Below are 20,839 nucleotides of genomic sequence, written 5' to 3'. Positions count from 1 at the left end.
ATGATGGGTCACAACTGCCTGAGCTGATGCCCTCCTGCAGGGGTCCCCGTATTCGTCACACTCCTGAAGTCCAGGCTCTCACCCTTACTCTGAGACGGGCAGGTTTTGAACGATGATGCCTGAACGCTGCGCAGCTTACCCCAAGCTGAATAAACATTTACATGACATTTTGACTCAGGTGTTTAAGTTCTAGAAAAGGTCTAACAGTTTATCAGCCTGAATCACAGGCAAATAATGCAAAATGTTGTCACTAAAAGCACCTTCTCAAACAAGAAGTGCACACACATCAAGCCCCCAGACTGCGCTTGCACCCAGTTTTAAGAATTATGTCCACCCAATCCAGAAGAAAAGGCAGTCAAAGCAGCCTGAGCATCCCATACCCACAAACAGCTGTATTGATTATTACACTGTATTGATCAGACTTGGCATATTAATCACGTTTACATAATTAAGTGGGATGTTTACCCTGTACCCCCCCAGACTAAAGCACTGGCAGGAGCTAGCAGGGGTCTGTGTACATTGCATGGACCAGCATTGCGATGGCTGGGTTCCTACTGCTAAACCGCACTGCAAAACAAATTAAATACTTCTTCAGCTAACAAAAAATTACACAGGGAAATGACTTGCTGACCGCTTCCCGCTTAGGTGAACTGCGAGCGAGTGACTCATAACTCATCAGGAGGAATTAGAAGTTGTGCACAAGGCAAAGTGCTTCGGGGAGAGCGTCTAGACTACGCAAAGCGAGGCCATAAATAATACTTCTTGCAAGCGACAGGCTTTAGCAGAGGTTGCATCTGCATGATCTGATGAGTCTTCCCCACTGCTAGTTCATAACATCTCCGGCCTGAGAGGTGCCACCCACAATAACTGAATCATTGGTACAGATCAGGAGCTGCAAAGTTTTACAACAGCCGAGGACCGAGCTTACAGCCTATTTAATTACCTGCTTCCCAATTCAATAAGCTGCAAGCATATAAATAGCCCAACTATGACAAATATTTAATATCTGCTGGAATTAAATTAAGATAAGGCACTGGCAAAATAAACAATAAGTGTTTTAACTGAAAATAACCATTTTCTGTGGATTCCAGACAACTCCCTGAACACGACGCTCATGTTCTGTCCTCCGCGCCGCATGTCGGATGTGCCGTACTTCCTTCCCCGGGGAAAAGCTCCCTGGGCAGCAGCAAAGGGCTTGTTCTCACCGCAGGGCCAGCACAGCTCTGCCCCAGGCCCGGCCCTCACCGAGCCCAGCCGCACACCCAGCTCTCACGGCTGGTGGCTGTGGCCACACTGAGCCAGCAGCTCAGGACAGCCCCAGCTGCTCTGCCAGGTTTCTGTGGGCACAGAGCTAATTGTGACCTCGCTGCATCGTGGCGAGCTCTCCTGCAGCTACCGAGCTATGCGTGGGGTCCAGCTCGCGCTTTAGACCCACGTCTCCTTCTTCAGCAGCACTGGAGAGCAGCCAAGGAACAGAAGAAAAATGAGCCCATCGCCTGCTTTCCTCTCCTGGCCTGAGGAGCTGAGAAACACAAAGCCCAAAGGGCTTCTTGGGTCCAGGAAAGCAGAATTTGCCCATAAAATCACAGGTCCTCCAGCAAGTCCCAAAGCCACCTGAGTCACAGTCAGTCCCAGAAGAACATGCCAGTTGTTTTAAGAGAGAACTCGTGGAAATATAGTTTGAGAGTAGCAGCTCAGCCCTGGGTAGTGAAGAAACACGTGACTATTTGGAAGGCTGTGCTAGCTTTATTACATTTCTAACTGTTGTAGCATCTGCACGCATGCCAAAATGGCAGAAACGTTATATTTCAAGACGCATTGTAACTGATTTAACAGAGTTTCTGATCCCCCACACCTGCCCTGCATTAAGCATGGTGCTTCAATCAATCACCATTCAGCAAAGCACAGGCTTAAGCCCTTTGCTGAATTTGACCACAGGTTTTGCTAATGCACCCGACGTCACCCCGCAGGCTTACACAAGGGCCCAAATCCCAAGCTGTTTCTCCCAGGACTGGCTCCAGCAACCCGCAGCGAAGCTGGATGTTCCCCTCCCGGTCACCCTGCTGGGACCCACTCCCTCCTTCCACGGGGCAGAAAGCGGTGCTGGAAAACCAGCGGTGACCACAGCTAGCGTGCTCTCCAGGTTTCATCACCTAGCCGGTCCTCCACACCACCCCGTTCCCAACACACGTGCTCACAGGGATGCCGACGGCCTGGAGCCGATCTTTCGGGTGATGCCACCTGGAAGGCACGGACACCCCCCCCTGTGGGGCACCTCACAGCCCTCCTGCCCCAGCAGCATCCAGCACAGCCCCTGCCTGCCCGGCAGAGGGGCTTTCACATGAAGAAAGAGACAAAGATGTGGGAAGGGGCGCTGGGTCTGCCTCGGTACAAAGAGAGGCGCGTTGCCCGGCCTGTCCGCGCCACCGGCACAGCTCTGCTCTCACAGACTTCACACAGCAGGGCTCAAGCAGGGAGACACGCAGACCACGGTCCGTCATCTCAACTCTAGCTCGTACTGGCCTGTTGGAAGTAGAGAGAAGACCAAAACCATCCCAGGCATGCAGTTACCGAGCTAAGCACCGTCTGTGGTATTCGGCCACATTGCTCTGAGCGCACAGAGCCAACCGGGCCCGCTTCCCTCATCATCCACATCACGATGCCAGAGCCTCGGTGGCCGCGGCCTCCAGGGCCTCGCACTCGATGGGGACCGTGCCCGGGTTCTCCAGCGCCTGGTAGGGCTGCCTGCCCGCTGCCAAACCCTCCCTGCTGGGGTACTTCTTTGCCGATCTCCCTGCTTTCACCCAGCCTCAGGGACTGGCACCTTGCAGACCACTGTCTGCCTGCCAAGTGTGCTCGGAATTCATAAGTGGCTTAAAAAAAGAAATCCAGGAGGGAAGTAAGACAGCAGAGGCAGGTATCTAACAAGACTTTTTCCTCAGGAAGCGAGGCGAGTGAGATGTAAATAAAAAAGCGTACAGGTAGACATCACAGATGTGCAGTTACTCAAGTGAAGCCTTACCACCCAAACACCACGGTAAATCTGTAGCAGAGGTGTAAGCTTGAACATGCTGATCTGAAGAACACTTTTTACTGCACTTCTGAAATTTCTGGCGTGTCAGGATCAGGAAAAATACCAGCTCTGAGCGGCAAGAGCTTGAATTGTTCTTGAAATTTGAAACAGAGTTTGACATGACTGTGCAGTGCTATTGTGCCCATGTGCAGCACCCCCAGCTAAGCTGTCCATTCACACATTTCCCCTCTTCTCTTCACTCTCACATATGTTAAAACTCATCAGATGGCACGCAATTATCTCTCTGCTGTGACCCTACACCGAGCGCACACCTCCCGTCATCCCAAGGCACTGATGAGCGCGGGGGAACAGCAGGCTGCCTGCTCCAGCCACCACGCATCACACAGCACCTGCGGCACAACCCTGCGCCCTCCTCTCCATTGCTGAGGCAATCGCAGAGAATCAAACGAGGCTACAGAAGCGGACTTGGCAGGGTGTGCTCCTCAGGCCTCACATCCCTCCCATCAGGTTTATCACCTCCCCTGTCAGGGGGAAACTGAGGCAAGAGCTCCCACCAGGGCACGACCAAAGCTCTGCTTTCTCACATGTTCTCTCTGAGAACCAAAACGCATTTGCTCCACCCTGATGAGTCTTGAGGCATCTGGTATTTTCATCACCACAGAAAACGCACCAATACATGGAGTTCCCATAAAGATTATTAAATCCAGCAGAGCCTTGGTGACAACGTCTCTGTGCCCATGAGGGTGCAAAACCCAGAGGCATCACACTTGGGTCTCCCACAAGCAAGGAAAGGAGGGGTGGGTTTTTCCCACAGTGATCCGAGAGGAAAGCAGTGGTCACGTGCAGTCCTACAACAAGCTCTGGCAGGGCTTTAATTGACTTTAATAGGAGCCTAGGCTGAGGAAAACGGGCAAGGATTTACTCCCAGGAACCTCTGTGACAACTGAGTATGGGAATATACAGATGAAGAAAACCCACAGTGAATTCACCTTTAAAAGGGTGAATTCAATTTGACACGTTGTCAGGTTGAATTTAGCTTTCCAAATTCCATTTCACTGCTAACTTTGTGGGGAGACGCTAAGCCCCGAGAGACACCTATTTTAGCTATTTGTATAAACAAGCCAGGCATATTTCCCAACATTACTCATTTCACACAGAAGGGATTATTTTCTCCCCAGGTCCTGTGTAACTTCCCCATTCCCTCGAGTACTGCTGCCAGTTTATCAGTGTTCTCATTACTCCTCGTTTCTTTGTCTCACCTGCAGTTTGCTGCCTCCTTTTCTCGTCCCCCTCCCTCCCTGTTTTGTCACAGGGTAGTACCTGGATTTCACGGACCATAAATTGCCCTTCTTCCCAGCCACCCATCTCCAGACCACGCAGATGCTGCCTGCGCCTTTGGAAAAACTCCCTTCTGTTCTGTTTGTTTGCTTGAATTCCTTCAAAACAAGGAATTATGTAAATTCCATTAGCTTTTCCTAACACGAAGAAGTTAGGGAAGGAACAAAAGCCAAGATGAGTTTGAAAATCCACAGTCTGCTGAAAAGGTTTGTAGGTGAACAATATATAAAAAAAAAAACAACTCTCCAAACCCTCAGTCATGAACTTCACTCACACAAAAGCAGACTGTTCAACCTTCCAGCAACAGCAGATTGTCCTACATTGCCTTTAAACTGCGCGCAGAATTGATGCACTTTCCTACCTCCGTCTGTTGCAATGACTAATAATAGTCCCGGGGTGTAGCAGAACTGAATGAACGCCGTTTGCAGCAGTACATCCAGGAGCCTTCCTGGCTTATAAAGGTCATTTGTGAACAAAGACCGGTACCAAGGCTAAAATCGCCATCTGCGGAACTCAACTAAAACCAGGGGAAAACAGCAGCCGGCCATCCCAGAGAGCTACGTCCCACCACGGAGCTACTCTGAGTGCCACAGGGAGCGAGTCGGCTGTGTTTGGCTGACGTGTGCCTGCGTCCCCGTGCTGGAGGGACTGGATTTCTGCTCCGGGCCACCAGCTCACGCCTTGGCGCAGGGCAGACGGCCCAGTGCCGGACCCAGCACCGCCGCAGCACCCCGGCGAGGTGCTGCTCCCCAGCCCGCGTCTGGAGCAGCTCGCTGCCCTGCCCTGGTGACGCATTTGGGAGGAAGAGTGAGGAGCGTGTCAGCCGCTCCATGGCAAAGCGCCGCTGCCACGTTCTGCGGAGGAACTGGGGGAGCTCACCACGCGCTAACATTTAGGAGAAGTTGGAAGGAGGCTCGGCAACTCCCTAAGCCAGCGCTGGCACTCCCGGCGAAGCGAACTTTGCAGCGAGCGTGAAGTTGCAAACTCCCTTAGCAGGAGGACAGAGCGCACGCCTGCTGCTTCCCAGCAACGCAACCCATCTCTCTCCTCCAGACGGCCAAAATCCCAAACTCCCCCAACGCCGACCTTGCATAACCGGGAGCGACGATGCCCCACGCCAGCACCGGCTCCGCCTGGGCGGCAGCGCGGCGAGGAGCGAGGCCAACGGCAGGGCCGTGCACCGGGACAGGGCTGCTGCTGCTGCTGCAACCCCTGCGGTGCGGGGCCAAGGTGCCCTGCGCCCAGGCTGCCCTTGGGGTGCTGGCGAGGGGCGACCGGGCAGGAGGAGAGGCTGGGGAGCGGGCGGGCGAGTGTGCGAGCGAGAGGGCAGTGCGGGGAGATGGCAGGGGAGCAGGAGGGCAGGTTGGCGGGGTGCTGGAAGGGGATGGGGCAGCGGGGCCAGGCACGGGGGCACCGGGGGAAGGTGCCGGGGTAGCGGTGGTACCTTCTGCTGCCGGCGGGCCATGTCGGTGGGCTGCTTGGCGTTGAAGGGGTAGGCGATGCAGCGCATGACGAAGACGTAGAGCTGCAGCTTCCTCTTCCTCTCCTCCTCCTCGCGCTGCAGCCGCTCCAGCTCGTCCTTCTCCTTCTCGCTGGCCACCGAGGGGCTGGGGCTGGCGGGCCGAGCCGCACCGCCAGCTCGCCCGCCCGGCTGCAGCCCACCGCTGCCGCTGCTTCCTCCTCCACCTCCTCCTCCTCCTCCGCCGCCGCCGCCGCCGCCACCTCCACCACCACCGCCGGGGCCGGGGCCGGGGCCCTCTCCGGGGCGGCTCGGCGAGAGCCGGGCGGCGGCGGCGGGCGCCAGCGCCTCCTTGCCGCTCTCCTCCTCCACCAGCTCCTCCGACTCCTCCTCGCTGGAAGACGGGTCCAGCATCGCGGCGGCCGGGCTGGGCTCGGCCGGGGCTGAGCCGCTGCTGGGGCTGCCTGGGCTGGGCTGGGCTGGGCTCGGCTCCGCTCGGCTCTGCCCGGCTCCGCTCGCCGCCGCGCCCGCGCGCGCCCCCGCGCCGCCCCGCCCTCGCCCCGCCCCGCGCGGCCCCGCCCAACGCGCGCCCCCGGCCGGGCGCTGGCCGCGGTGCTGCACGGCGGGAAGCGGGCGCGCCCCCGGCCCCGCTGCGCATGCCCGCTGGGGGCCGCCGCCATGGCCGGCGCCTCAGGAGGGTTGGGAAGGGGGAGGGGGGGGGGAGGCCGTGTCCACACAGCGGTGTCCCTGAGCACCCTCGGCGCCGCTGAAAACCTGACTGTCGCTAATAAATGTTTCACCTGAGTCACTAATGAGTGCGTGTGTAATGAGTCTGTGGGGATACGTAGACCAAGCAGTGTGAGTGTGGCGATACGAGCCCTGCTCTGAGGGGCGATCAGGGAAGATGCCTTCAACGTGCTGATTTTTGGTGATGAATCGGTGAAGACGCCATGTGTGTTCGATGTGCTGATTTTTGGGTATTTCCAGATCGGATTGAGGCTTTGGTCGTGTGTACGTGGTGTATTTGCGGTGGGTGGGTGGCTGTTTGCAAGGTTTCTTTCTGCTTAATTAATAGTGCTGCTGTTGTAAACGTCAAAATACTGTCGCCTGTTCGGTGTGTTGACAAACTTTTTTTTTTTCTTTTTTTTTCCATTTTTTGGAGGGGGCAAGCACCGATTCCTGGTGGTGGGGCACAAGGCAAGGTTTGGGTGCTGCCACAGGCCACATTTTGGGATTTTCACATCGTCTGAGCTCCCGTGGCACCCTGATGACAAGCCTGGCGCAACACAAGAGTCTGGAAAAACTTCTGCAGCTCTTTTAGGGCCCCGAGGTCCCAAAAGAGGCTGATAAATTGATGCAGACGAAAAAATGGGAAAAAGTCACCAAGTTCCTCCACGTCAAGTTGTCGCCGCGCTCCCTGTCAGTAATCCTCCTTCCCAAGGCTTCCCAAGGCCTCCCAGGGCTCTTCCCAAGGATTCAGAGCCTGGTGCCACCAGCCCAACGCCACAACTAACCCACCCCATCCACGTGGCACGTCACAAAGTCGTGCTGCCTACCCCTTGAGGTGGGGACAGGTCATACAGCACCTCCCGGTGCCGTTTTGCCAGGCCCAAGGCTCTTACGTGACTAACGCAACGATGGCTGCCACCGCGGTGATGGGAACGTCTCAAGGATCTCCTCCTCAGCAAAGTTATCTGTCCCTCTCTCTCTCTCTTTTAAATTATGCTGGTTTTATATTATTCACCCAAAAACCTCATTGCCCTGAGTCCACTTGTGCCAGCTGTGAAGGCAGAAAAAATATAATTAATTACACCAGCGTCTATAATGGTATTATCTATACATAATCCCCCAACAAGCCTTTGGGATTTTCTAGAAGGAAATGCTGTTTATTGTATTGGAGAATGGAGAAATTTCTTTCTGTGGCTGCTCTCTCCCAGAGATGTTTGAAAGCTACATCTCTATGTCCTCCCCGTCCCAGACATGACAGCAATAAAACTCTCTGAGATGATCAGAAGAAAATTGAGCCATTTTTTTATGAAAGGTTTTCTTTCAGCGGTGATTGCTCCGAACTGGTTCAGTGGTTGGAAGTGCTACAGATAACCCCGCAGAGGTGGATTCGCTGGGAAAAAATAATAAAAAAAAGCAGCTGGGGATGACAGAAGCAACTTTTGCTGGTAGGAACATCACAGACATTGCGTGTCTATCTATAGAGACAGATTGACTTCTCTGACAGATTGTCAGAAAAGATTTCTTAAATTAATTGATGCAAAATAGATACACACAATCACCCCCCTCCAAAAAAAAAAAAAAAAGTGTTCTTCTTTAGGAGCTTTCAGAAATATATTTATCCTTCAGTGGGTGAGATTTTGCTCACTGGAGAATTTTGAAAAAAATTGGATGTGCTCGATAGGGCCTGACTAGACGTTCAGGGAAGGATTAAGTGAGGTTCATCGGGAAGCGCTGCCGGTCCAGAGAAGCAGGGACACCTCCTCCTCAGAGCGAGACGCCTTCTCCCTCCTGATATCACACGGCCACCTTTTCGTGGTTGTTATGTCTGAACACACAGCTACAACATCACTGATTCTTCCTGAAAAAAAGGAAAGAACAGTCAGAAACTCTCAGGCCTCTTGCTTTCTGTTTCCAAATGCACACTGTTATAAACACGAATGGCATGCAAACCCTGAATTTTTCATCGAAGAATACGGCCCAAAAGATGGCTGGGTGAGCCAGCCCAGCAGCCTCACAGCAGCACGACTGCCCTGCATGACGTGGGAAGGGAAGCAGCACGAGTGGAGCCGTGCAAATTGTGTGTGTGCAACTTCCAGGGGTAATATTTCATCGTGGGTAATTGTGTAATCACCTATAATGAGTGGGTAAATGTAGACAAATGGAAACATTAGCTAAGCCATTTTTGATATTATATCGGTGTGCATTTCTGTTTGCCTGGGATAGTGCTTGGGTTAAAAGGATGCAGAACGTTGGGCAGTTCCTTTTCAAGGTGCAACAGAGCTGCAAAACCCACGGCCCTTTCTGGCTTAGCGCTTTGGAGCAGCCTCCAGGAGGCTTCAAGATCTACCCCTACGTATTTGTTCCCAGCATCGTGAATCTTCCAAATCGTGCTTCTTCTAAAACACTTTCCACGATAATTACCTAATGAGTTCCAAAGTGTCTGCATTTCCATCTCTCACGTGTCCCAGTAAGAGGAAAGGCACGCTGTGTGGGATTACTTGACCTCCGTGCCTCCTCGTATGTACACGGCAAACAAGGAGCAGCAAATGCACATGTGCTTGGGAGCACGTGCACCATCCCTCTCACCTCTCCTGGCTGGACACAGCGAGACAGAGATCTCAGGTGGCCTCTGATGTTGGAAGCAGCACAGGTTGAGGAATATTCAAAGTATTTCATGAAATGTTTCAAATTTATTTCCATTTCGTACAGTGTCAAATGGAAGAGCCTGCTGCTGTTAGAAGAAATCACTGCTGTAACATTTGTATCCCTCTCCATTATTCCCATTAGACAGGGGAAATCAGTGTAAGTAATGATTTGTGGAAATGACTGTAAAGAAAAGCAGAGCCGAAGCTGAGGCCACAGCTTTGGAAACAAGGTGCCCGTGCACGAGGCACCGGAGCAGCGCTGCCTCTGCAAGCAGCCTGGCAGGACCGAACGGTGTGGAAGAAACCCTCAGAAAGAGTAAACTCCATTTATAGCAGCTATTTGGGAGAGCTTAACTGAATAGCTCCCACAGGGAGGCTCACATTTGCATGAAAAACAAACAAACCCGCGCTCCTTTTATTAATCCTGGTTAAAGGCCTAAACCGGAATATTTATGGCAGCTGGAAGCAGTTAGCGCCTTTGTAAAATCTGCACGTGGCAGTGGCAGCGAGTCACGGAGATGGCCTGGAAGGGAAAAGAGAGGAAAGTGAATGTCCTGTTTAGCCTCACCTGAGCTCCCCCTTGGCCACGTGAAGTCCCTTGCACTGCACATAGCCAGGGGGTCAGGAAGGCGAGGTGGGCTGCTCGTGCTGGGGGTCCTCGCCGATTCTCCCAGCCTTGTCACTTAATGCACCGCTGACTCCTGCCCTCAGCCCGGCTCTGGTTTTGGTTAAACCCGAAGGAAGCTCTGCCTTATGCCTGCAGTTCACCGGCAGCTGATCTGAAAATGCTGGAGTGTGCACAGTGTCCTCAGCTGGGATTCACCCTGGTCTCGAGACGAGCTGGGGGAGCTGCCCTGCAGGCGGAGCAGCTCCTGGTTTCGGGTGCTGGAGACATGGGCATGGTGCTGCCCGGTGCCAGCCGCCGAGCAATCAGCCCTTGCCTGCTGGCTGCTGCTCCCGGCACGTCGAGAAATCAAACATTTGCGAGCGTTTGTTCTTCTGGTTGTTACCACAACCCCGGACCTTTGGCACCGTGCCGCTGAAATGTGAAATAAATGTTTGCTCAGCTGTACCTCTCATCTTGGAATTGCAACTTTGCAAAACAAGTCTGGATTTTGTACAGTAGTAGGCGACACGGGAAGGCAAACAGAGAGCCAAAAGTAGGTGTCAAAAATCTACTTAAAACCAGAAAGATCTTCCAGTTCGTACAAATGAGAAATTTCGGCAGCGACTGAAAGAGGGGCTGCTGAGGGCCAGCCTTGCTTTCGCTGTACAACAAGCAGTAAATGACGCCTCCTCCCTGGGAGTCACTGTGATCTCCTTGGGCACACGTGGCGAGGGACCGGACGGTTTGCACCTTGCAGGCAGATAGATTAAAGAGCAGCCGTCACGGCTCTGAATAACGGGCAGGTTCGAGCAGCACGTCCGTGCTTTTAGGAATAAACAGAGCCTGGTCTGCGGCTGCAGAGTGCCGCTGTGAAACGGTGCCGCTTGGCGATAAGCCCAATTTACCGAAGGGAAACAGAAATCCTGGTGTGTCCAAGGCGCCGTGCAACGTTTCACGGTCTCCTAAAATAGAGCAGCAAACAATCCCCGTCTCTTGGTAACACCGGGATATAGATTGCTGCGTCTTCCAAACAGAAGGGCTTAGAGCCCTTCCTGCCCATCCACGCGCGCTCAGCTAATATTTGCATTGGGCTGCCGGCTGCCTCAGGAGCAAGCGAGGAGCGGGGAGGGCTGCTGGCCTTGCTCAACCCCTCAGCAACGTGGTGGGGGACGTGGGACGGGGAAGGTGGCGGAGGAGACCCAGAGACCCAGCTGCAGCAGCGGCACCCCCGGCTCTTGCACCGGCCACAGCTGCGGCTCGGCGTTTCTCCTGCTGCTGCGTTTGCTCAGCTCCCTCCCTGCCCTGCACACAGATAGTTACAGCCAAGGGCTCGCTGATTTACAGCTCAGGCAATAAATGTTGCTTTCTTCAGCAAGCTGCCGTCTCAAAGGTCGGCCTCCGGTCTCCTTCCTGCTGTGCCCAGGTGGCCAGCAGGGGAGCAGGGCAGCGACACCTCCTTCACCGCAGCCAGCCCCCCGGCCCCCTGCGCTGGAGGGGGACCTCGGGGACAGAGCTCGTGGCTCTAAGTGGCCAGGGAGCGGCCACCACAAGCCACCTGCCCCCGATTTCTGGTCTAGCTGATGCCGAACGCTGTCAATATGCTGCGACGCGCCTGCAGCCCGAAAGCACTTGAGCGACATCATAAATTTCCCTTGCAAAGCCTCTGGATGCGAGGCCAGGCAGCAGCACGGCTCGGCGATGCTGTTTCCTACGATCAGGAGGCAGGGGAGGTTATCTGCATCCTGCTCTGCTGGGGAGGGGAGGTGGCGTGCCCCACGCCGCACGCTGCCAGAAATCTGGGGCTTGCAATGAGGTCGCCTCCTAGTCTATTTCTGGGTAGCGTGTTTGAAGATGCTTTGGGAAAGCATGTCAGTCTCCCCAAAGTGCCTGCTGAGCTGCTGCTTTCCCTTGCCTCTCCCCACTGAGACCTCCCCCTCGGTGGGTGCTGGGTGCTGCTCTCTAGACCCGAGGAGCATCTGCAAGGGACCGAGAGCTCCCGCAGCAGCCAGAGGCAGAAGCAGCCGCGTGTGCCGAGGTAGGAGGGCTCGTTCCACCATGGGACTGCGTTTGGAGGCGCCGCAGCCGCCTCTGTGCGGGTGCTGGTGGCTGCTCCCCGGAGGCGGCGATGCCGCTGCCCAGTCCTCTGCCTTCCGCTGGCCTGCGGGAAGGGGCAGCCAGGGCAGGCAGCAAGCACATCCTCACATGAGGAATAAAAAAGATGATGGCTTTCGTTCCTCCTGTGCCTGAAGGCAGGTGCTCGCGAGGATCCACCCGCTGGGTTTCTCCCAGGCACCTTGTTTTGCTCCGAGGTGCTGGGAGAGCAAACAGTGCGGGGAGAGAGGGGATGGAGCGTGATGAGAGGCACGTCAGGGCCGAGGAGAAGAGGTTCTCTGATAGCACAAGGCACGAGGTGGGGAAGTTTGGCCACTGCACGGTGGGAAACGTGCCGCGTGCCCTGGCCGCCTGCCCCAGTGCTGCCTAACTGCCTCCGTGGGCTGGGGCAGAGCCCGCTCCCCGCCGGGATGCAGTGGATCCAAGGTGCTCAGCCCTGGCACTGGCTCGGGTCTTTGCAGCCTCTTCATAGGCTTTGTTACAGCAGGTGTTAAAATAAATAGCACCGAATTAGCCTCACCCAGCAGGCTCTGAGCGAGGGCAGACCCGCTGTCTGCGGCTACTCGGCAAAATCCACAAACGAGCTGTTCGTCTCCGCGCTCTGGCCAGACCGGCGGCGTCACGTCCGTGGCGGGTTCAGCACCGAAATCCTTTCCAAACACCAGCGAGAGGATCGGAGCAATATTTTGCTGCCCTATCAGCGCTGGCTCCCAGCTTCCGAGTCGGCTATAATTAAAAATGACTGAGTCTTATTGCAGGAGGAGGAACAAGGAGCTCTATTAAATGCGCCCTACTCTGCTAGCCCAGAGCCTGGAAATAATTACAGCTGAGCTATTCCAGCACGCGCAGGGCTCCTACAAAACCCGGGGTGGATCGCTGCTGCCGTGCGGCGCCTGCCTGCGATCCCCAGGGTCGCTGCAAGTCAAGTCAAGGTGTGTTTACTATTTTTTAACTTTCTCGGGGTAGTTTTTCTGCCGCTCGTCGCATTTCAGGAAAGCACCTGGAGAAGGCAGTAATCGATTTGGAGCAATTATGCTCCGGCTGAGTGATTGCTTCTCTGAACGTACATCCTCCCACTGCTAGGGAAATAACTCGTAATTTCTGCTAGGCTTTGAAGTGCCTTTATTCTGGAAAGGCTGATTTTACTGGTCTGCAACGGATCACTAAAAACTTCCCGCTAGTGCTTTTTTCCCCCCTGTAATTACGAACCCTTGAATTTCCCTTTGCACAAGCCACTTCCTCGGGTTTACAGACCTGACGAGATGGGGTTCCTCTGGGGACGCGAATCTTGCTTTTTATTAAACGGCACAATCGTAACGAATGCCTCAGAGTCACCACTTTTAAACAAACGCATTATCAGTTCGGCAAAATCTACGTGAATTAATATGCAATATCAGTAAGTAGGGCGCTCGCGCGGTATTTTAGGCTCACAATAAATATTTAATGCTTTCTGTTCCAAATTTAGTGTGAAAGTGATGTAAATGTACGGCAGGCTCCCTGCTTACACATCGACGATCGGATACAAATACCAGCCGGCTGCTCGCGTGCGGCACGGAGACGCCGCTGGTGCTGCCGAGCATCCTCGCCGCTGGCACGGCCGCGGCTCGCAGCCCTCGGAAATTTCTCTGCTATTCGTTCAGCAAAGGGTCAGGCTTGGCAAGCGGAGTCCGTGCTGTTCACAAGGACTTTGCTGTTGCCATCAGGCAGGACGCGAGTAACATCCAGCCCGTTCACGCCACGCCCCATCCAGGAGCTCGGCTGGGGCTGGCTGGAGCCAAGGAGACTGTAGAGGGGAGTTCTTCCAGCTGCAAGTTCCCGTGCTTTGAGAGGGGCTGTTTCTCCTCTCCTCTGGTTATTTTGGACGTGCTGGTGAATGTCTTGACCCACCAGTGCTCACTGAGAGGAGAGCCTGTGGGTTCCCTCTGGAGCCGCTTCGCAATTGCTCACTTTGGCAGAGTTTCCCCGCAGGACTTCCCCGGTGGCAGCTCCAGGGGATCGTTTCCTAGTTATGCACGTGTGGACAGCCCGCCTCGGGGGAGCCCTCCCTCTGTCCCCGCAGCCCCTGCTCAGACCTCCAGCCTGCGCATTTCCGTGACAAGTCGCAGCCACGGGCGTGATTTTATGGCTGGGTTCGGAGAGGCAGCGCTGGGGACTGTCAGTCCGAACAAGCCCACGGCACCGGTGGCACTGGTAGGGGCTGCTGCAAGCGGGGGCCCTGGGGCGACGTTGGAAATTCAGTGGCGAGCCATGCTTGACTTTTTCCTCTCCGTTTGCTGCAGGCAGACAGCTGTGATGGGGGCTGCCACCGCCAGCTCAGCCTCTCCTAAAGCCCAGCTCTCTCTCAACACCTCACCCATCCCGCTGAGGGCTCTGGCTTCCCAGACAGGGAAAAGGAGAAAGCTCTGTCCGATTAAATATCCCTTTGCGGCTCCCTGCCCTGAACTGGGGATGTCCTCCCCGGGATGAGAAGCCGCTCATCCCAGGCTCGTGGAGAGACACAGCCCCAAGCAGGGCCCTGGTGACATTACAGAGTGATAGCTGCTGAAGCTGGCACAGAGAAAGTGGATATTGTGAGCAACGAGGTGCAGGTCTTCACAGCCTGTGTGCTGCCTGTGCTTGCTCTGCACATTTTACAGGCTGGTAAAACACATGCTGGATGATTTTGTCTCTTAAAAGCACATTAATAGGGGGAAATATTTCACTTTATGCCATGAAAATCTTCTTTAAGAGTTTGATTCCACTTTGATTCTCTAATTTACTGACAAAAACGGTGCTGAGCTGCACGGATTTCAGCCTTCTGAGTAATTTGACATCTCCGTACATGATATCACACAGCAGCAGCAACAGGACTGCCAGTCCTGATCTAAGTTTTGAAAGCATTGGCTTGGGTCTCTTCCAAGTGTTTGTGCAGCGTTAGCACTTCCCGTTACTTCCCAAACATTCTTGTTGTGAGCAGTACCTTTCAGGTTTGATGCAAAATTTTCTCCTTCAGGAAGAAATGTGATGCTAAGATGATGTCAAACACTGCGTATAGACATGTACACATGTACATAAACGAGTATTTCTACATGGAAGTGGTGGTTAAGAGGGTAAAAATAGCAGGTGATCCTAGGAGACTACTAATTTTAAATAACTTGGATTCTACCTCTAAATAATGTGAACGGTCAGATCGCTTACCCGAAGCCGTTCTCCTGGGCATTGGTTTCTGGGGTTCACGGGAGCATCTTGCTGCCGTGCTCTTGGGTGGTGCTCCGAACTGCACGCTGCTTGCACAGCTACTACACAGAAACAGAAAAGATCACGTTTATCAGCAAATAAAGCTGCAACAGGCAGTCAAAATCACCTGGCATAATTTTTTCAGATTGTGGACATGCTGAGCTGCTTCCACCACCGTCCGTGGCCGGGGCATGGCAAGTCCTACTCAAAAATCCCATTTCAGCAGGCGGTACGCAGCAGCTGGTCTGTGATACTAGCAGAAAAACCTCAGCATCAAACAGATGCAGCAGCTCTGCTCTCCCAGGGATAACGCACTTCTCCCCATCTGGTATTGCCCCAGGGACCACACATTTTGGGTGCGGGGTCACCCAGCTTGCAGCCACGTGGGTGCTGGGTCACCCGGATGCCCACCAGCTCCCCACCAGTCTCAGTGGGATTTTCCCCACCCGGACCCTCTTTGCCCTCTGCGTATCAATCACTCGGTCACAGCTTGAGGACACGTCCCAAATTTCAGCAGCGGTTTCGCAGAGCCAGGCTCCATTTCTCCAGCAGGATCATGCCTACCGAGACAGAGCTTATTTCCTCTAAGCAGCGGGTTTCAGAGAGTGGGGCTGCAAGGCTGTTTGAACGCTCCTTGCTTTATTGGCCTCTCCGGCATAATCTCTGGCAAGCTGATTTACTGCAACCATTTTACCACGTGCAGAGCAGAGGGACCAGGCCTGTATGCCTCCCTTGGCAGCTCTTCAGGCTGCACAGGTAGCAGAGAATGGCTCCAGTAGCTCCGCGTTATCCCAGTGCGGCTGGGGGGGAAGGAGGAACTGGGAACGTGGTCCTGGGTGGGCTGGGAGGGAGTTGAGGACACCCCAGCGCCCTGGGCAGCCTGGCTCCATCAGCACTGAGTCTGCTGGGGAGTTCTGCTCCTTCAGAGCCTCTCTGGTGCCTCCTCACCAGGCTCTCCAGGGGGCCGATGGAGGCTGGTGACCCTGGGGACTGTGCTGTGCGTGCTCCGTGCAGGGTGCGCTCAGTGCTGTCTGCGCACCCTGTGGTACGGGCAGCACGCTAGATGTGCATGGTGCTGTCTGCACCCTGTCATTCATGCACTTTATTTTACATACACGGGGCTGTACGTGCACCGTGCTGCACGCACACACACCGTGCTGTACGGGTCCCGCGCTGCGCGTGTGCTGAGCAGCTCGCACCATGCACAATTACACGCGCAGCAGCACACGCTGGGTGCCCAGGCAGCGCACCATGGGCCAGCGAGCCTCTGGGAGCATTCGTGGAAGCAGGGCTGGCTAAACACTACGTGAAAAACACAAGCAGCTCCTCATCCTAGTGAGGACCAGCCACAGGAGGGTTAGCACCACCGGGGAGGGCAGGGCAGTGTTTTGCCAGCAGTACACGGAGATGGAAATAGCTGTGAAGCCCAATGACTTCAGTGGCATTTGCAAGGAAAGTAAAAGAGTGAATTTGCTCCCTGGATTCATCCAGATTTCCAAACACATCTTCAGAGGCTAAAGCAGCCAAAATGTTCCCCCCAAGGAGGCCAGCAATGGCAGGGGGGAGCAGCAACCAGCACTGCTTGCTGGATTTCAGATGGCTGAAAAAAAAAAAAAAAGGCTAATATCAGCTAAAGCCCTGTGGCTCCAAGCGCAGTGGGAGGCGAGGAGCTCTTCCCTGGAAAAAAAAAAACATAACTGCAGAAATTTGCCAGCGGATTCCCCAGTCCCCACAGGAGCCAGCACTCATGTCACCAGGGCAAGCTGTCCCCGAGCAGGCTTTGCTCTGGGCCTTTTCCCTGCAGGATCCCAGTGATGCTTGGCAGCGCTCTGCGCGTGCAGGAGCGTGGCAGTCACCACTCAGAAGGGACGAGCCACAGAAGGCTTCATGGTTCTGCAGGATGTGCCAGGCTGGTACACACCTGCGTGGTCAGACAAGCAGGGCAGGTGGGCAGGGACAGCCCCCTGCAGAGGAAGAGGAAGATGCCTGACCTCTCCTGCCCTGTGCCGACACTGCCCAAGCTGAAAACGAAGGATGCGATCAAGTATTTTTTGGCCACAAGTGATGGGAATGGGTTTTCGAGGCTGACGGCAGCTTGTTGCTGAATCTCGCCCAATAATTCCATGCCTGTGCTTCAGGATCCCCACTCCTGATGCCAAGAGGGGGAAGCTGGTGTATGCACGTAGCTTATTAAATATTGTCTCTATTTAACATTTTGTGCTGTCTTTTCAGCCTTCTGTCTGGGCTCAGCTCCCATTTCACTGCACCTTTTCCTGCTAGGTGACAGCACTGTATACTCCCCCTGCACAGACTCGGGTAGGCTTTGGCTGAGCCACCTCTTAAGAAGCAATAAATTATACCAAGGTACCAAAGGAGCTAAGCTCAGGATTGTTCATTGAATGCTTGCATGGCTTCCTTGCGCTGTTTTATGTGAAGCTCTACAGCAGTGCCAGGGCACCTTTCTTTTATATAATTCTGCCTGTATCCGAGGTAGCATGTTTCTCCATCTAAAAATATATAAGCCAATAAAAGTGTCATGCTTATTTCTAGCCTTCCTACTGTCCCTCGTCTCTTAAAATTCCTGCAGTTGTGGAGGAGTGAGAGAAAGAAAGCTCTCACAGGACCACTTCGCTTAATATTTGCTGCCCTTTTTCCCTCTGAAATAGAAAGTGGGTGACTAGGTAAATTCTGCTGCAGTTTAGCAAGTCCTCCAAGAGCGTATGTCACAGCATCCGTAAGCTGAGTGCCTCTTGCTGTCCAGCATCCCACAATAATCCATGTCAGAGGAGCTGCTGCCCCTGCTCCTGGCGGCAGAGCATCGTCCCCTCACAATGTCACTGCCACAAGAAGGGTTTGGCTGAGGGAAGGCTCCAAAATGTCACCAGCCCCGGCGTTTACTGGGATTTACTGCCTTGTGTTCATGCATACATTGCCCATAACACGGATATTTACAACCTTTTTTCTTCTCAGAACATGTATCTCCTCGTACTTTGAGAGCATCTCCAGTTTCTGAGCGCTTTCCTGCTTTGCTCCAGTCGAAGAACAGCACCGGGCCATTTTTCTTGCCATTTCTCTAACTCAGCTCATGGATTTTTATTTGTTCTCCTTTTGCCCGCAGACCACAGAGTGCAGCGTGCTGTGCCTCATCGTGCTGAGACAGCTGCCCCTGCCGCGCGGGACTGGACGTGGGGCTTGGAAACGGTGACTTGGCACTTGACAAGTCACGGACACAGCTGAGACCACAAACATTTCTGAGGCCCACGGGGGGGAAAAGCAGTTGCTTCTGACTGTGATTTGCAGGTAAAAAGGAGCACGTTTAGCCTGTCTGTAGGGGCAGCGCCGTGACACCGTAATCACGGAATGAGCCAGGCTCTGAAAACGCAAGCACAACCCATAGTCTTCAAAGACACGGCACCACTCTCTACTTGTTGTTCTTTAAACATAAATCCCAGCACTTCTGTATATTAACAAAAAATGGTTTGATTGCAGCCCATTAGAGGTTTCATTAGTGTTGCTGGTACAGAAAAGCTCTGGCTAATTGACTTACGAAAAACTGGTACTAAAAAGGTATGAGATACAAGTTTAATAACGCTACAAACATAATAAATCTCCCCCTAGTGATATACTGAACTTGTTCAATATTTTTAAAACATTTTCAAGCATAATTTAATCTGATAGGGATGAAGATAAGTAAAGAAAACAAGAAACGTTGGGAGCAGTTGCCAGTCATACAAACACACGGTAGTAGCTTCATGCCTCAGTGGCGTCACCGCTTTCAGCAGGCGCTTGAGCTGTCTGGGGACTGCACGGACTTGGATTCACACTGCCTGGGTGATGCTGGGGCACGAGAGGACAGGACCACTGAAGCACTCACCTTTTCCCTTTAATTTCCATCTTATTCCATAACGCCCCACTATTTGAAGCTGTGTATTTGAATGTGTGGAGCGTCCTTAATATACTGCAGTGCAAGCCGTAAAATCTCAGGATATTTTTTTTTCAGGTTTTTGGATATGGAAGTCAAGCCCATAGGCTGGTTTGGGGCACCAAAGCACAGCAGAAGAAATCCCTGAGCTTTCACACTTCCAGATCTCCAGCCCACATATGCGTGATGGAAAACCACAGTGACAGCAATCCTGGCACAGGGGACACGTTGGGACAAGGAAGCGATGGAGGAAGCAGGGGTCTGACCTGTGAACACGGGTCTGCAAAGGGAGAAAGAGCGGAAGGGCTCACAGGCCACGGGCATGTCTCTAACACTGCAGCAAGCAGCCTCTAAGACATCAATCACCAAAACAGCTGAATCCTTAAGAACAAGGTCCATCTTTTGGAGAGATCACAGCCTGACAGGCACTTTCAGGTTATGGTCCATCCCATTTTATGTTAGGTGTCTTAAATGCGTCTGCCATCTTGTGCCCTGGCAGTACTGAGCAGCCTCCAGAGCTACGGAAAGGAACCCGTGCCCCTAATGGAGACGGAGATGTTTATAATAATGTCTCTAGTGTCAGCGGAGATGGATTGCATCCCAACAGCCGCTGCATTTCACTCCCTTCTGTGTTGTGCTCAGGCACTCTATCTGACAAAACATTTCTGCTAATCACCGAGCACATCCTGTATTGCATCCATAGCTTGAGGTGCCTTGGGAGGAATATCAATGGCAAGAGCTTCGTAAAACCACAAGATATGATCCATTTATGTTTGACTTCTCCAGTGACTCTAGATTTTTGGACTGCAGCCATGCTGACATTTATTTCTGCAAGAAATCTCCAGTAAAATAGAGTATCTGATATTAATGTGATTGACCTGCTGGCCTTGCTGAAGCTGCAGGGAAGTAGGTGTACATTTAATCAATTTTGCTGTCTATTGTAGAGGTCATCGCTGTGAGTGGGCTCCTAGAGATGCTATTCAGTTACTTCTTCTCTATAGAAAAGCAGATTTTAGATCCCAAGATCATCCAAAGAATGTAAAATATCCAGGCAACTTGATGCAGCAGTGCCCTGTGCTTTGGAAACGAGGCTGCTTCCCTGCCCCTGGGTACCACGAGCATCCCTTCATCTGGCAGTCGGTCACTGGAGACAGCACACCCAACGCTGCTGGCTGCCGAGCAAGCTATGGCTGGCCATAGCAATGGTTTGGTCTAAATAAAGAAGAGCAGAATCCCCGAGAAGCTCAAAGGTTGGGAAACACATGGACTGGTGTAAAAGAGGAAGATGCTAGCAAGATTTTGCTTTAATAGAACACTTCTGTATTTTACAATAAAGTAAAATTAACACAGTGGGTTTTTTTTCCCTCAATTAAATCTGACTCTCTGTAACAATTTTAATGTGAGTGGAGTTGATATGAAGTAATTTTATCTAATATCAGTCTGATCTGACAGCTAACTATGAATAGATAAGGCCCACCATTGTCCTATGGTTGTTCATACAGCACTGCTTTCTGTGTCATTCGAGCTGAAAGTTCCTAGCACAGGGGCTATTTTTGTTCTGTATTTATACAGAGCCTCACACAAGAGAATTACTAGAAACTAATTACAACCTAGTGACATAAATTAGCAGAGAACTACTTATTTGGTGGCTGTGCAGAACATGAAGTTATTAAAGTGGGTAGCCAGATCCTGGAAGACTGAAGCTTCCCAGGAATATAGAACAATTTATTCTCAATTTATTCATACTTCAGTGTGCTAGTTTTTAAGATTCAGACTG

The 20,839-nt window shown here is 53.0% G+C and overlaps 1 protein-coding gene across 13 annotated transcripts in view; it reads right to left on the bottom strand.

Moving 5' to 3' along the window:
- Window positions 1-6,371, bottom strand: part of CADPS (calcium dependent secretion activator) — a 202,782-nt gene extending 196,411 nt beyond the window's left edge. For 8 of the 13 annotated variants that reach the window (XM_080605737.1, XM_080605739.1, XM_080605731.1 and 5 more), the window contains exon 1: window positions 5,817-6,370. In XM_080605737.1, the coding sequence (XP_080461863.1) occupies window positions 5,817-6,245 (429 nt within the window). In that variant the 5' untranslated portion in view covers window positions 6,246-6,370. Of the gene's footprint in view, window positions 1-5,816 lie in introns of all 13 variants that reach the window. The other 5 variants (XM_080605730.1, XM_080605738.1, XM_080605735.1 and 2 more) reach the window with 2 other exon arrangements.
- Window positions 6,372-20,839: the final 14,468 nt, after the last annotated feature.

The sequence above is a fragment of the Anser brachyrhynchus genome, assembly GCF_964034855.1.
Source record: "Anser brachyrhynchus genome assembly, chromosome: 10".
In the NCBI taxonomy this organism is placed as follows: domain Eukaryota; kingdom Metazoa; phylum Chordata; class Aves; order Anseriformes; family Anatidae; genus Anser; species Anser brachyrhynchus.
Note: the sequence above shows the minus strand (reverse complement) of the source record. Positions and strands in the feature narration are given on the sequence as shown.